The sequence below is a fragment of the Nicotiana tomentosiformis genome, chromosome 12 (genome assembly GCF_000390325.3).
Source record: "Nicotiana tomentosiformis chromosome 12, ASM39032v3, whole genome shotgun sequence".
Lineage (NCBI taxonomy): Eukaryota > Viridiplantae > Streptophyta > Magnoliopsida > Solanales > Solanaceae > Nicotiana > Nicotiana tomentosiformis.
The window spans coordinates 11,977,578-11,990,302 of record NC_090823.1 but is presented as its reverse complement, the minus strand read 5'-3'; the positions used below and the strand labels follow the sequence as shown (position 1 = coordinate 11,990,302).

Below are 12,725 nucleotides of genomic sequence, written 5' to 3'. Positions count from 1 at the left end.
TTATTTTGTGGCTTGAATTATTTCCTTGTATTTTTAGGAAACTCATAATCCTTATAGGTTTAAGAAAACTCATTATCCTAAGAGATTTGGGAAAGAAAAACCTATAGTGCTTGTCAAATTGGGAAACATAACATAACTCTGCATACATTAAAACATAATGTAGTCACTGTTTAAAGAGCCTCTCTTTCTAGTTAACTGATTGATTCTATATATCATGATCTAAGAAAGAAGAATACCACATATATATAAATCTGCAAGATATGTTGAAATAAAAATGTACTCACTGTTAGCAAAAATTTCATGCAAAAAGCTTCCTTTTTGTACAGATTGTTCAATATTACAGAAAATATAAACACAAAATTGTTTTTGTTTAATACAAGGGGCTGCACCTGATCTCTCTTTTTTTCACAGGTTGCCTACGTACCCCAACTAATCTCCTATGGGGATCAAGCCCGAACGTAGTTCTTTACATTTGTATAATCATTCTAATCAAAATTGATAATTAGCATCCTTCTAGTAGCTTTCTTCTCTTGTTGGATCTGCAATTCAACAGCTTCATTGGTTTCAGCTTTGTACTACTGCAAAAATCATCAATTAATGGATCATTTTTTCCTGCAATTTCTATAAACAAAAGCGGGTTGAGTTCCTTTATCCTTGTTTGCTCACGAACAACAACATTATCATCAGATGAAAGAAATGGATGCTTTAATAGCATATCAGCAGTACATCGCGATCAAGTGACTTACTTATGCTTCATTACAGCTTCATTACATCTCTCCTTTTGCTTATCTATTGTACAGTATCTCAACATAGTTCCAACTAGAAACAAATACATAATGTCCCATTTTCTCATTCATAAGAAATCATCTAACCATGAAAAATGAAAACATGAAAGATGGGAAAAGTAGTTGAAGTAAAGTTTTGGGAAGAACCAAGGGATAAATTGATGATATTTTGATGCCTAGTTGTGAATACTTGTCGACGAATTTTAGGCCTTTGCAGCTACTGGTGCTGCAGCTTTGCTAGCAACGATTTGCTCGTAAAGGTCTCTGATCTTTAATCCGACGATTGTCTGGAAAAAACCTGTTCCATTGTTGCTGCCAGGGAAATCAGCATGTTTCAACATTTGTTGAGTAACTTCACCATAGAATTTGGTGGAGAGACTGCTCAAATGGCTTTCGACATAGATGAGTTCATCTAGTCTGTCAAATTGGCCATCCATTTCCAAGACAGATACCTATTTAACAACAAAAAACAGACAGTGAGAACATGTACTGAGTAATGAAACAGACAATTTTCAGGTTTACAGAAAGGTAACATTCTAGTTGTCTTTGAAGAACCATATTATATGATTGAGGGGTGACAAAAAACAAGCCTTGAGTCGTTGTCTAATTTCACATATGATCGCTGGTAAAAGTCACAATTTTTTTATTATATTAAAGTAACTGAATTTTACTCACTAACCCGAACTTTCACCTAATTGAGGGTTCGATTCATGTAAAGTCATCTTGATGAGGTTTTACCGTTATAGTGGGTAAATTTATTGTTATAGTAGGTAACATTAAGTTACTTTAATGTGAAAATAATAGTTGTGATTTTATTGTTACAACGAGTAAAGTTTAGCGACCTTAATAATATAGTAAAAACGTTTAGTTACTTTAATGTGACAAGAAAATTTTACGACTTTATTGTTATAGTGAATAAATTCAGTGACTATACATGAAACTAACCCCTTTTGATGATCTAGACATATTAAGTGAATCATTAATCTTTCAAGCAAAACTCAAACCTTGTTGCATTTTTTTTTTGTCTTCTTGATATTATACATTATAATCAAGCATTGGGAGGTATATGGCTTGAATCCTTTAAAAATGCCACCCACCCATGTCGAGTCGAATTCTCCAATAATGCATCATATTTGGAAGACTCAACACACAGCCGACAATAATTTTTGAGGATCCGAGCAACACAAAAGGGAGCTAGATAGAGCAACATACCTCATTGCCAAAGTAGGTATCAGGACCATAGGAAAACTTGATGCCAGGGTAAGAACAAGTCAATTTCCTACCACATGGAATCCATGAAATAGTAGAGCCTTCATCAAATAAATAAACTGGATTAAAATACTTCACTCCTTCTTTCATTATCAGTCTAACTCTCAAAACTTTGCCTTCATTATCATCAGGAATTAACTGAGTTGGGAGTACTTCAATAACTGCATCTGCATATTGCTTTTGTGGATCTGCATAACAAATATAACAAAAAATTAATTACCCTTTAATTTACTACGTATTACTCCCTCCGATCCACTTTAATTGACTTTTTAGCTTTTTCTTGTAGTCTACAATATTCGAATTTTTCATATATCAAAAAAGAATTAACTTCTTTTTTCTTAAGTTGTCCTTAAAATAATTGTATCTATTATATTTCCAATGAACAAACTAAAGTTAATATGGTTAACGTTATTGTTAATTAATATTAAAAGGTGAATTCTTTAATATGTGTGAAAACAGCTAAAATATCAATTAAAGTGGATCGGAGAGAGCATGTATTAATCTTCATTCACCAAATAGGTAAATTTAAAATTCAATTTTAAGGGAAATTATGATATACCAATGTAAGCATCAAAATCTGGCTTTCTTGCTTCAATACTAGCCTTAATGCTTTCAAGACTGTGTCCTCTTTCAGCCATATCCCTCTGCATTAATTTACAAGAAACAATTAGATCAAAGGGAGATTACCTCTTTTATTTATTTTTTGAAGCATGTATTCTTGTTGACCCTAAACCTAAACCTTCCCTCAACAAGCTAACAAATCAAACAAATCATTTCACGTACTTGGAGGCGGAGTCAGAATTTGAAGGTTATGATTTCTAATCTTGTTGCCGAATCTTAGCTCATTTTAGTTACTGGGTTCACAATTAAATATTTTTATAAATTTAATAATTTTCTAATACAAATACAGAGTTTAAGCAAAAGCTATTGGATTCATCTGACCCGTAACTACTACACTACCTCCACCCTGTATATGGTTACAGTGGCGGACGCACGTAATGACAAGCGGGTTCAACTAAACCCGCTTCATCAAAAAATAATATTGTGTATATGTATAAATTAGGATTAAAGTTGCGTAAATTTTGTATAAATATTTTATTTGAAACTACTTGATAACTACTATTTTACAACTAAAGTTATGTACTTCTAAGATTGAACCTGCTTGCACAAAATCCTGGGTCCGCCACTGTATGGTTACTGATTTTTAGCCCCTATCACAACGAAGTTACAAAAATATTTATTGTCGGATTAAAGTAACTTGAACTTTACTCACTAAATTATTAAATTATAGAATTATTTTTTGACATGTTAAAGTAATTGAATTATGTGAATTTCTCAAAAATTACGAAACGATTGAAAGGTCAAATTTCCAGCAGCAGATAATTTTTTTTTTGGTGGGGTGGGGTGTTTGGGGGGGGTAATTTAAATACCTATATGAGCCCAAAATTTTGTCACAACAGAAATTGGAGGAAGTGCACGGTTAGCCACTAATTAGAGATATTTTTACTTTTTAGCCACCGTTTAAAATGTATTTATTCTTTAGCCAGTGCTTAATAATTATTTACTCACCCGGACGAAATTATCCTTGTGCTAGACAAGAGTGATGTGTAAATATTAAGGACATGGTGTCCTTAACTTTATGAATGGTGTGTAAATACTAAGGACAAAGTGTCTTATATCTGCACTTTCCGTTAAACTTTAGGACATCATGTCCTTAACTTCATATGTGCAGTGTAAATATTAAGGACGTCATGTCTTTAATATTTACACAACACTCATGAAGAAAGGATAAAAATGTCTTTTCGCATTAAATTTTAATAGAGTAGTGGCTATTTTTGCTCAGCAATAAAAATACTGATAAAAACTAAATACCATGTTAAAAATGGCTATCCCACGCCATTTCTACACAGAAATTGAAGATTCCAAACATGAAGTTACCTGAATCTTCCAAGCAAACTTAACCTCATTGCTGATGTCCAAATAAATACTGAAGTCCAACAGCTCTCTCACTCGCTCGTCAAACCTAATATAAACACCCAAAAAAACAAAGAAAAAGGAATGGATTTATTAATTTTAGCTATAACTTTAACTAGACAAGAAGGAAAATTATGGTTGGCTGATTCTCCAATGCTTAATTGAGGTATTCCAAACCAAACAGCTCTTCACTTTCCAATCAAAGATACTATACGATATTTATCTACTACAATTTTTTTTTTTATTACAAGTTATTTTGGTTCATTAATGAAATGGTTACACTTTCATGCAAAAGCAATGTAATACCACCAAACATTCAAAAATCTATATATTATTATAATGCAGGGCCATAAAAGTCTGACGTGGCACTTTGATCGAGCAGCATTCTCATTTATCTTTTGTTTCAAATAATTGACCATGCTTTTCATTTTAACCTGCGGGAAAAAAGTACCTAACCGTCACGTTTATAATTTTACAAAGATGAAAAGTCACGTCTTTATTTTTGTTAATTGCCCTCCGTCTCTTCTTCTTCCTTTTCCCGGCCAACATTGGTTTTGCTATTTTTTTGTTACCTCACGATACAAATTCATGGTTATCCCTGAGGCAGAGCACAAAAAATAAAAATATATCTAGGCCACTTCTCCGCTCCTGAAGCAGTGTAGCCCGGTGTTCGATTCTTCACTCCCTTTCAATTCTTTGATTTTTTTAAATGTGAACATCTTTGTAAGAGTGACACGATTAGTAGACTGCAATTTATGGAAATTTGAATCCAACATCTTTTTCAAATTGACATGACGAATGCTTACTCCGGCGGCTTGATACAGTCGACATCTCTTCCCCTTATCGCTGCAAAACACCTTAGGCCTGAATGTGGTACCTATATCTACTAAATGCTCTCTTTGAAGTGATTAAATTTAGTGAATTCATCTTACGTCGTTCTCTTCTGAATTAGCAAAAGCTACGGTTTGTTCTTTTACTCTGTACAAAACTTATGTATTTATTTGTTTATCTTTACACAATTATTGGATGTACCAGTCATCTCTACCCTTCATCAATTGAGCAGTTTTGGGTGGGCAAGAATCACCCCCGAGTGATTTCTAACAGAATTTGGGGGCAGTTGAAACTCCAAATTATTGATTTTGCAATGAATAGGTTTGAAGGATTCATTATTTCTGACATATATGACCTATCTATAAAGTAGCTCTTTTGTCCTATTTTTTCCTTTCTATTTAAAATGTCAGTAGCAACTGATAGCTATTCCTCAACAATATAGTAATATTTTCAAACCAAAGTATAACATACGGTTTATTGCAATGTGTTCATGGTATGGTTTGCTTCAGTTCTGATTATATTTGTGGAATATTCATTAAATAATTTAGTTGTGTTGTTATATGCTCCTAGGATTCTACTTTCTTGGTATATATTGAGTGTGATAGACGCTGCCTGCCTATAAATTTTATGCTTGAAATTCTTCTGCGTAACAGATATTAAAAGCAATTGTTGTTGAATTCATAACATTTGGTTCTTTAGAAAACAAAACTTTTATTGTTACCACTATGATCTGTATGTAGTACATGGTTACTGCTACTAAGCATTTTTCACTATAGGGGAGTAGAATTCAAACATGTTAAGCTTCTTATCTTATTAGGTTTCTCCCTCAAGTGTTTCATTCCTCAAAGTATCCTTATCTATGTTTCTTGAAGCTTGATCTTTTAGTGCACTTCATATTAAATCTTGTAATTATTGAATTCTTCTTTTGCTTTTCATGTTCAATCTTTTTTAACTCTGTTATCAAGCTCAACAAGCATAATTCAAAACTTTTCTCTTTTTGTTCCTTTCTTTGTTTTGCTTGGTATTATTTTTAGCAACTACCTTGTGGGCTATGACATATCTAATACTATATCTGACAATACACAAGAAATATAGCAGATATGTTAATACGGAAGCCAATGTTGAAGTGTGTTAAGAGGGACCAAGACAGATACCTCTATTGCTTGCCGCAATTAATAAAATTTTGATAGATTATTCTGATTAATTTCTCTCAGGTACAGGCAATTTGAATGACATTGCCTCATCTCTAGAATATTAAAGACACTTACTCCACTTCTTTCTGTAAGAAGTGGACTAATTTGCCATATTTTCGTCCTCTTTTTATTGGCATAATTAGAAATCCAGTTCTCTTGAAACTAACCGACGTTGCATAACGCATTGGCCAAGAATACCTCTCTTTTCTTTTGGCTTCTTTCGATTCAATTTGTTAACTACATATATTTTCCTATTCCCCATGCCATTTGTCTTTGTTTTGTTAACTGCTTCTTCTTTTCATTAATATTGCGTATTTTCCCTACTCTTTTAACTGTTAAATAGTTATTACTTTCATTTTTGTTAATTATCGTATGTAGTTTTCTCCAATTAATTAATCTGCTTATCCTTTTCAGTATCTAATATTCTCTAATAAAAATGAGTAATCGATGTGTACTAAACTACTAATCCCTATGTCCACGAGAAGATTCATTACTATGTTTTTATACCCTATATATAGACTATAGAGCTTAAGTAACCTGAGCAAGCATGTTGTAAAATCATGAAGCCGCATTACTAATAAGTAATAACAAAGGGTCAAAGCCAGTGCCATCCAAATGTTTCATCAATATCTTAAACGAAAAACGGTTATTCTTTTAGATTATTGCATGATTTCTTAACTATGGCTACTCCTTAACTAGGTAACAGGACTAGCATAATACAGTCAACTTCAGGATATGCTCTCACAGAGTTGTTCGATTTCCACTATCTAATTTTAATTACCATAATTTGTAAACTGAAAAAGATGTTATTTATTTATCTGCAGGTTTTATAGAAAATAATGAATCAAAGCCAAAAAAAGCAAAAGCAAGCCTCATAAAAAAAGAATAGTGCTAAATACGCTACAGAGGCAAAGGAACATGATAAGAAGTGATGCAACATGCAGCCGGAGGGGATGGAAAGCAAAAATAAAAATAAAGATAATTAGAAGCCTACAGAGCCACCATAGGATTATATTCATGAGAGCAAGAAGGGGCCACACTACAGATCCTATAGTCCTGCTCAGGGGCGTATGTACCATAACGGTATGTGTTCAGCCGAATCAATAGCTTTTGTCCAATCTTTATATTTGTCTTCAAAATTCAATGCAGTAACTTCAAAGGGGTATAATCCAAAACCTATAAATTTTAAATTTTGGATTTGTCTCCTGTCTTGCTGAAAAAGGTATGATTAATTTTTTTAAATTTTATTTTGATGTATTTCGATCGAGTTACACTGCTTTTTTACTCATTCTTTTGATTGGACATGTCAAAACAGAGAAAATTAGTGAATGAATGAAGCTTCCCCAAGATCTTCTACCACTTTGCAATAAAGCAAGAGAATACTTCTTTATGTGCTCTATTAATTTTAAGAGAAAGTATACTGAATTCTGATATGGTAAGCTTATTGTGTTTTATAAGTTATTAGAAAAATTGTGATGCTTGATGAGATATTAACAATGTGCAATCCTTCCACAGCCAAGATGAGCTAAATTACTTAGATGGTTTATTTTAGAATTTGCAAAAACTAACTTTGCAAACTTAATTAGTGTTCGAGTTTTTGGAAAGGTGTTTGTTTGATCTGTTTTTGCAAACTTTTTTTAAAAAAATATCTCCAACCTTAGTTTTTGAAATCTTTCAAAATAATTAGCATGAGATGAAGTTTATATTCCCAATGATGGGGAGTTAAACATTAGCGAGATGGCTGAATTCTATTGTGTACATTCAGGTAGCTCCTCTCAGCGAAGTTAGTTATTTTGAAGCAATAAATGGACTTCAACATGGAATGGAATGTCTTCTCTCCGTGGATCTAAGTCGGTCAAACTTATGGTATCACTCATATTGTTTTGGCTTCTTGGATATAATTGTTTGAGAATTGTTTGACACTTCATATGATTCAATACATTCGATCGTTGCGTTATACGAACAAACGTGTAGCTTTATAGTTTGGATTTTTAGAATTATGAAGCCGGCTTAGAGAAAGTTCATCTAAATCAGTTGAGGGAAGTAAAAGCCAAAAAACTCTTTGTACAAACCCTATTGCTATATCAACTTGAAATAGCCGTTTTCTTGTGGCATAATGACTTATTACCTCCTTTGCAATAGCATTATAATATACGCTTCATCATCCTGCTTCTTTTCTGTTGTAGCATGTCATATTCGTATTTTTCTTCTTCATAACTATTCTGTTTAATATGGTTTGCTTTCATATCTGTTCTTTTTTCTACATTTTTCTTAATTTACCTAATGCTAGAATGATTGGTGATTTAGAGTATAGCTATCGCATTTTTAATTGTTATCTTAGTCATGCTTATACATTTTTTCATTGGTGATTGGGACTATCAATAAGACCTATTTAAGTGCTATCAATTTGACTCATGCTTTATGCCCTTGTGCTATATCTTCATCTCCAGCCTTTGTCACCTTTTTTTTACTTATCTTAACCGTTACAAATGGACCACAATTCTATTAATATGAGCCTTTGTTAAATGAATGTAATACACGATCGATTGATAGAACTGACTACAAAATACTAAGCAGCAAAGAGCTTCTTGCAATTAACCAGAGTAAAAGTTTTATATTACATGAACAAGTTCCATTCTAAGCTGATAATACTGCTTGCTGGTGGGATGCCTTCTTGATTGATCAATTATTGTTTTATGCACGAGACTTAGATGGATGATTCCTTCTTTTGATTTGTATTCTGTCAACTTTAAATTTCTTTACTTTTCACTTCATCAGCATGTTTTTTGAATAAATAAAAAATTTTAACAAACAAATATTCTATTATCTAACGCAATAAATATATCAAAATACTTAAATGCCAGTATTAATAACATGTACATAAAAGATTCATGTTAGGCTTCACATGCCTACATATTTATCTTTTGTAAATATGCTAACAAGAAATGCAATTCTACTTCTAATAGAATTATTTATATCTGTGATATGATCAAATATATAAAATATACAATAAAATTTAATCTATTATATTTTAAATAAATTTACAACTACATGAATAGATATAAATTTACTAATTTCATTTACAATCGCGCGAAGCGCGAGTTATATCACTAGTATAGGTATAAAAAAGAGTTTAACAAAGAGTTTAACGTCTATAATTGACTGGTAAAGAGTATTTTATGGTATCAATTCACTTAAAAAGATACCTAGTCGGATACTTGTTTGTTACAATCGCAAAACCATATTGATATTGTAAGAAAAATTTATCTTACGGAAATGTACCCAAAAAAGATACTACTACTATTTATCAACAACTAGCCATTTTAGTTATATTACCAAAAAATAGCCAAAAAAATTATCAATGATATACAACATTCAAAAAACGTAGGCAAAAAAGATTTTTTTCCAATGGGTACTGTTGTGATTCGTTGAAAAAATATAGATAAGATAATATGCAAAATTTAAGGAAGTTTGAAGATGAATTAGACTTGTTTGTGGTCAGAATACATTACCAATAATATATAATATTAAAAACAATTAGGCAATTTTTTAAAATGGGTGTGGTTGGGATTCGTTGAAAATTTATAGATGATGCAATATTCAAAATTTGAACAAGATTGGAGGTGAATTGGACTGGTTTGGTATCAAAATTCGTAATTAAAATCGAGTTAAAAAAATTCTTTTGCGACACATGTATCAAACATTTATCACGCATATATCACACACACAAGTGTGTATATATATATATATATATATATATATATATATATATATATATGTGTGTGTGTGTGTGTGTGTGTGTGTGTGTGTGTGTGTGTGTGTGTGGATATACATGTGATACACATATGATACATAGGTGATACACAAATGATATACAATGTGATACACATATCATCTTTTTTTATGTCCATCTTCTACTTTGAATTTTCAATTCAAACCACCTCAAAACTAGATATACCAAATCATCTCATCCCAAAATTAAGATTCAAACTCCTTAAGATTTATACAATCTATTCCAATAACACTCACTCAAAAGAAAGCAAAAAATTTGAGTCATTTTTTGCTACAAATAGCTAATTGGCTAATATTGGTAGCATTTGACTTATATTGATAATATTTTACGAATTGACTAATTTTTATACTAATTTGCTTATGGGCAGACATAAATGGTAATTTTTCTAAATTAAATTATCAAGAAAATATTTAAGGGCCCAAATGATTGTGGGGGCCCATTATGAGAATGACACAATATTGTTAACTCCATCCTTAAACCATACAACGAGATTGCAAAATATCATTATATCCTTTGACTGATGGAGCATTTATTATATATCTAAATGTGGCGGCTATAGCCACTGGCTTCATCTTTCTTCTAACCTTAATACAACATGGTTAAATCTAACTAACTGGAATATTCACTTTTACTGATCCTTTCTCTTGGTCTAATACAAAGAAGCTTTACGTGTCAATATCATACGAGGATTTAATTTATATACTCGGATAGTTTAGATAACTTTTATAATATCAATGTATCAATAACATGTTGGAGCAGCTAACTCGCTATATTTTTAAGTTGTTAGTCTGTAGTTATCTTTTAAATGATCTTTCACTACTGTAAGAAAATTCTTTTACATTGATGAATTTAATTTATATACACTAAACGTATAAAGAATTTTCATAATGTTAGTGTAGTTTAACTTGTTGTAACAAATAATCTGTCTTATTTTTCAAGTTACTAATATCATTATTTATGTAAAGTTACGTGTAATTATCTTTTTAACTGAGTTTGCACTATCATCAACATATATGAGTTAAATCTATCATGAATTTACCTTATATACCCCCTTATATATACTAACAACACAAAGTACTTTAATCTCATTTCAACATTGCATTATCATTTCCCTTTTTGGGGAAGAGGGAAATGATAATAGAACCTATCATGTAAGGTTGCGTACAATTGAATTTAGTGGTCTGGCTCTTCCTTGGATCCTGCGCATAGCTGAAACTTAGTGCATCAGACTACTTTTTTTTTCTAATGTGTGAATTGTGTGCATGAGTGTGTGCATGTATGATAGAAAATTCCACCTTGAATTATCAACCAAAATCTCAAGAATTTAATAAGTACTTAATTACATGGGGTGTAATCCTTCAATGACAAGAATCTTTGGTGGTTTAATGAGCTCTGGAGGATCAAGAAGACCACTAACATGATTATAAATAGGTTTTTCCACAGCAATTCCACTCTTTAAAGCCTTAACTTGTTCATACATAAGATCAAAATCATTAGCTTTAGGATCAAGAGCAGTGACACCTCTCTCCTTTCTTCCAGTTCTATCAAGTGAGTGATAATCATCTAAACAAATCACAGTTGTCATATCAGAAATTAATGTGTTTGAATCTGGATTTCCACCTTTTGGTGGTTCAGCTGCTCCTCCAAAAACACTTGTTAATCTTCTCATAAATGTACTTTTACCACAGCCAGAATCAGCTGCTAAACCAATGACTACAGTCTTGGTTTCATCAGCTGATGAGCATGTTATAAAAGTGTTGAATTTTCTTGTAGAGTACTTTTTGGTACTTGTTGTGTAGAAAATAACTTGTTTTTGGTGAAATCCTAAGTTGGTTTTTGTTGATGTAGAGATTGAACAAGTTGAATTCAAGGATTGAATTTTGTATACTGTGCTAACTGCCATTTTTCTTTTCTGTTTTTTCTATGTTCTTCTCTTGGTTTCTTGAGAGTTTCCCAAGAGAGATAGAATGGAGTGGACTGTCTGAGTTCAAGTTAAGGTGATATGTAATGAATGAATGGACTTTGATTTTTATGTCTTTGTATTAAGAAAAAGTGTGAGGTACACAAAATGAAAGAAGAAAAGTTCATGGTTATGGTTAGAGAAAGAGATGGAAGTTTTGTTTTGGATAGGAAAGTGTTTTGATTTGATGAGGAAAAGGCTGATGTGTCACTTTTTGTTGCTGTCTATGATCACTATTTACACCCAGTGCACAAAGCATCCTTCATTCACGTAGGGTCCGGTAAAGTGCCACATCTCAAGGGAGTGTGATGTAGGCAGTCTACCCTAATATAAGTATCAGTGGCTAATTCCACGGTTCGAACACGTGACCTAAATGTCAATCAGAGACAACTTTACTATTGCTTCAAGGCTTCCCTTCAATATATAAGTGTAAAACAAGTATATTTCATGCACAAATTTATTATTTCACTATTGTTAAGTGATGTGTATTCTCAATTTATGTTTTAACTATTACGGTTAACTTCTTGTTTGATGTAAATATTGGATGAAGATAAGCTTTTATTGCATGTGACTAGTGACTACCCTTGGTTTTGGACAAGTTTGGAGGTAATTCTCAGGGTGGGAAGTAGAATTTTTCAACATTTTAAAGTATATTATGGTAAATGAAACTTAATCCTCGACAAAAGTTCTTGATTTGTTTTCTTTCTTTTTTTTTCTGTAAAAATGAAGAAATTAATGGTCAGGAGCATGTTATAAAAAAATGTTGCTTCTTTTGCTAGAGTACTTTTTGGTATTAGTGGTGTAGAAAACAATTTGTTTTTGGTGAAATCCTAAGAAGGTTTTTGTTGATGTGGAGATTGAACAAGTTTAATTCAAGGACTGAATGTGTGTGGTACACAACATTTTAAGGCTTAGATTAG

The 12,725-nt window shown here is 31.9% G+C and overlaps 1 protein-coding gene across 1 annotated transcript; it reads right to left on the bottom strand.

Moving 5' to 3' along the window:
• Positions 1 to 683: 683 nt before the first annotated feature.
• On the bottom strand, positions 684 to 11,848 carry LOC104102899 (phosphoribulokinase, chloroplastic-like). The gene is made up of 5 exons (XM_009610747.4): positions 11,189 to 11,848; positions 3,993 to 4,077; positions 2,614 to 2,698; positions 1,998 to 2,242; positions 684 to 1,237 (listed from the first exon to the last, which is right to left on the bottom strand). The coding sequence occupies exons 1-5, from the start codon at positions 11,746 to 11,748 to the stop codon at positions 989 to 991; spliced, it is 1,224 nt and encodes a 407-aa protein (XP_009609042.1). The 5' UTR covers positions 11,749 to 11,848; the 3' UTR covers positions 684 to 988.
• Between the last annotated feature and the right edge of the window lie 877 nt (positions 11,849 to 12,725).